The 2,481-nt window shown below is 45.5% G+C and overlaps 1 protein-coding gene across 1 annotated transcript in view; it reads right to left on the bottom strand.

Moving 5' to 3' along the window:
• LOC106723209 (ral guanine nucleotide dissociation stimulator-like) overlaps nucleotides 1-2,238 on the bottom strand; it is a 15,429-nt gene extending 13,191 nt beyond the window's left edge. Inside the window, exon 1 of the mRNA XM_025194835.1 lies at nucleotides 2,184-2,238. Within this exon, the coding sequence (XP_025050620.1) occupies nucleotides 2,184-2,209 (26 nt within the window). The 5' untranslated portion in view covers nucleotides 2,210-2,238. The remainder of the gene's footprint in view (nucleotides 1-2,183) is intronic.
• Nucleotides 2,239-2,481: the final 243 nt, after the last annotated feature.

Below are 2,481 nucleotides of genomic sequence, written 5' to 3'. Positions count from 1 at the left end.
CTTCGATTGAAAATCTCCTGCAGCATCTCATGAATGAATACTGTTTTCCTCTTAATGGCATATAGTCTAATTTCGATAACTGATAAATGAAATGTATCATTCTTAAGGCAAAAACCCTTAAAATGAAAGCTGAAGAAATGGATACAGAAGGTGAGCACAGTACTGCCGAATGCATGCATTACTAAAAGCAAAATGCAAAAACTTTTCTATTATTTCATTGAATCACTATGAGCTCCTATATGTGGGCAGGGAGCCTGCTCTGACATGCTGGAAATGCAGCACGTTGGAGCAAACTATATGAACTGAGTCTGCCAGAGCCTGGACATCACCGCGCTCCAGCAGGCAGTAGAAAGACGGACACCCAGAGTTAGTCCAATGGTATTAATACCACAGGATTCATGTCAGCATCTTCTAAAGAAGGATATTTCAAGTTAGTGCCGTGGTCTTGTGTTTTAGAAAGGAGAATTGTGTAAAGAAAAATGGGGAAGATCCTAAAGTTAAAATTAAATAAATATATGTCCTTACTTTAATTTCAAACCATGCCATAATGGAGACATGGACCATGAGCACACTGCCACAGAGCCATACCTCTTAACAAAAAAAGGAAGCAGGAAGGCATGAAAGAAAAGTGTTATGATATTAAATAGCAAGTTTCAGGAGACCGTTTGCATCAACCCATTTAGAAAATGGAAACATGTCTCGGAATTTAGGACATTTACTTTCTTTGTAAAAAACTTCTAAAGGTACAATTTAGATTAAGGCTTTAAGCGAAGTCAGGACATTTCGCACGTAGCTCCAAAACAATGAGCTAGATAAGGAGATAGATTCTATCTTCTTCCTGAAACTGGCTAATGGGCAACCTTTACAAACATTCAAACTATTTCATTCAATATGACAGAGGTGACTGCACCCCTCAGGACCACAGTCAGGGCGGCCAGGATCTGGAACCAGCTGCCAAGGGAAGTGGTGCTGGCTCCTACCTAAGGGGTCTTACAAGGAGCCTGGATAACTACCCAGCTGGGTCATATGAGCTTCAACGTACCAGGGCTCGTATGAGCCCAGTATTCATTCCTGCCCAGGGCACAGGGTTGGACTCGATGATCTGCTCGGGTTGCTTCCCACCCTACATCTATGAAGCTATGAACCACCACTGCGGGGAGTTTATTCCAGGCTGGACACCCAATTAAACACAAAAAATACGTTTTTAAAATAGATTAAAACAGGAAACTTGTAAGAGAAACAGTGCATCGATGGGACTACTAAGGCATTAAGGGAGAAGAAGACCCCAAAGAAGACCCTTCAAGGCTATCATCCAACACAAAACACTTTAATAATCAGGTTTTGCTTATGTAAATGCACCAGAGTCAATGGACGGCAACCAATGAAACTGGAAGCAGAATTTAGGGGTCAGTTCAATTACCAAAAAAGCCAACAGAAAAACTGTTCTTGTTGGGTTGAGCCCTCAGCCCTTTTCCTCAGTGCTCAACCAGGGCCAAGTTAGCAGCAATATCATCTTCTCCTTCCCTAGAATAAAGAGGGGAAACGACAGCGTAGTAAGGCATCATTGTCGTCTGTGGGCCTCGGGGGATCTGTCTTTCTGCATTTCAATTACCAAAAAAGCCAACAGAAAAACTGTTCTTGTTGGGTTGAGCCCTCAGCCCTTTTCCTCAGTGCTCAACCAGGGCCAAGTTAGCAGCAATATCATCTTCTCCTTCCCTAGAATAAAGAGGGGAAACGACAGCGTAGTAAGGCATCATTGTCGTCTGTGGGCCTCGGGGGATCTGTCTTTCTGCATTAGCTCTCTCCGAATCCTGCGTGGAGTATATTCCCTTTTCTGGCCCTGCTCCAGAGCTCACTCCACCGCTATGCACAGAGACCTGGCTGTGCCATCTGCTTTCCAGTGCAGCTCCCTCTGTGCCATCTTCTTTCCAGTGCAGCTCCCTGCCCTTCCCCTCGCCATGAAAACAGAGTCGTTACACGGAGATGGCATTAATCGCATTTAACATCACGTGCTGCTGTCGACAGCGACAGGAGTGTTTGATCACACGCACTACTCATTTCCTTACCTCGCATTGTGAAGATCTGCTGAGCACTGCATTCTTCAAGTAACACCTGAATCTCTCAAATTAGGCAAGGCAAAAAGAGCGTATAACAGTGAGAATTGACATCTCTATTTGATTTACCTTCCTGTGTCTCCAAAGGATCCCATGGTTGTATCCTGGGATAACAGGCTATCCAGTTTTCTGTAGCTGTATGAAAGAAAGAAGGAAGAGCAAGTTGAAACCACAACCAGTAATTCCCAGTTACTTTATGCCTGGAGTGAGGGGCAGCATCATGGCCCGGGGGGCAGGGTACTGCAGTTTGGGGGTGAGGGGCACTGGCAGGGCTGGGGTCAGTGGGTTGGGAGTGAGGGGCAGCAGCAGGGCTGGCGGGGGCTGTGGCTTGGCACTGAGGGGCAACAGCATGGGCAGAGACAGGGCA

Source organism: Alligator sinensis, unplaced genomic scaffold (genome assembly GCF_000455745.1).
Source record: "Alligator sinensis unplaced genomic scaffold, ASM45574v1 scaffold44_1, whole genome shotgun sequence".
NCBI lineage: Eukaryota > Metazoa > Chordata > Crocodylia > Alligatoridae > Alligator > Alligator sinensis.
Note: the sequence above shows the minus strand (reverse complement) of the source record. Positions and strands in the feature narration are given on the sequence as shown.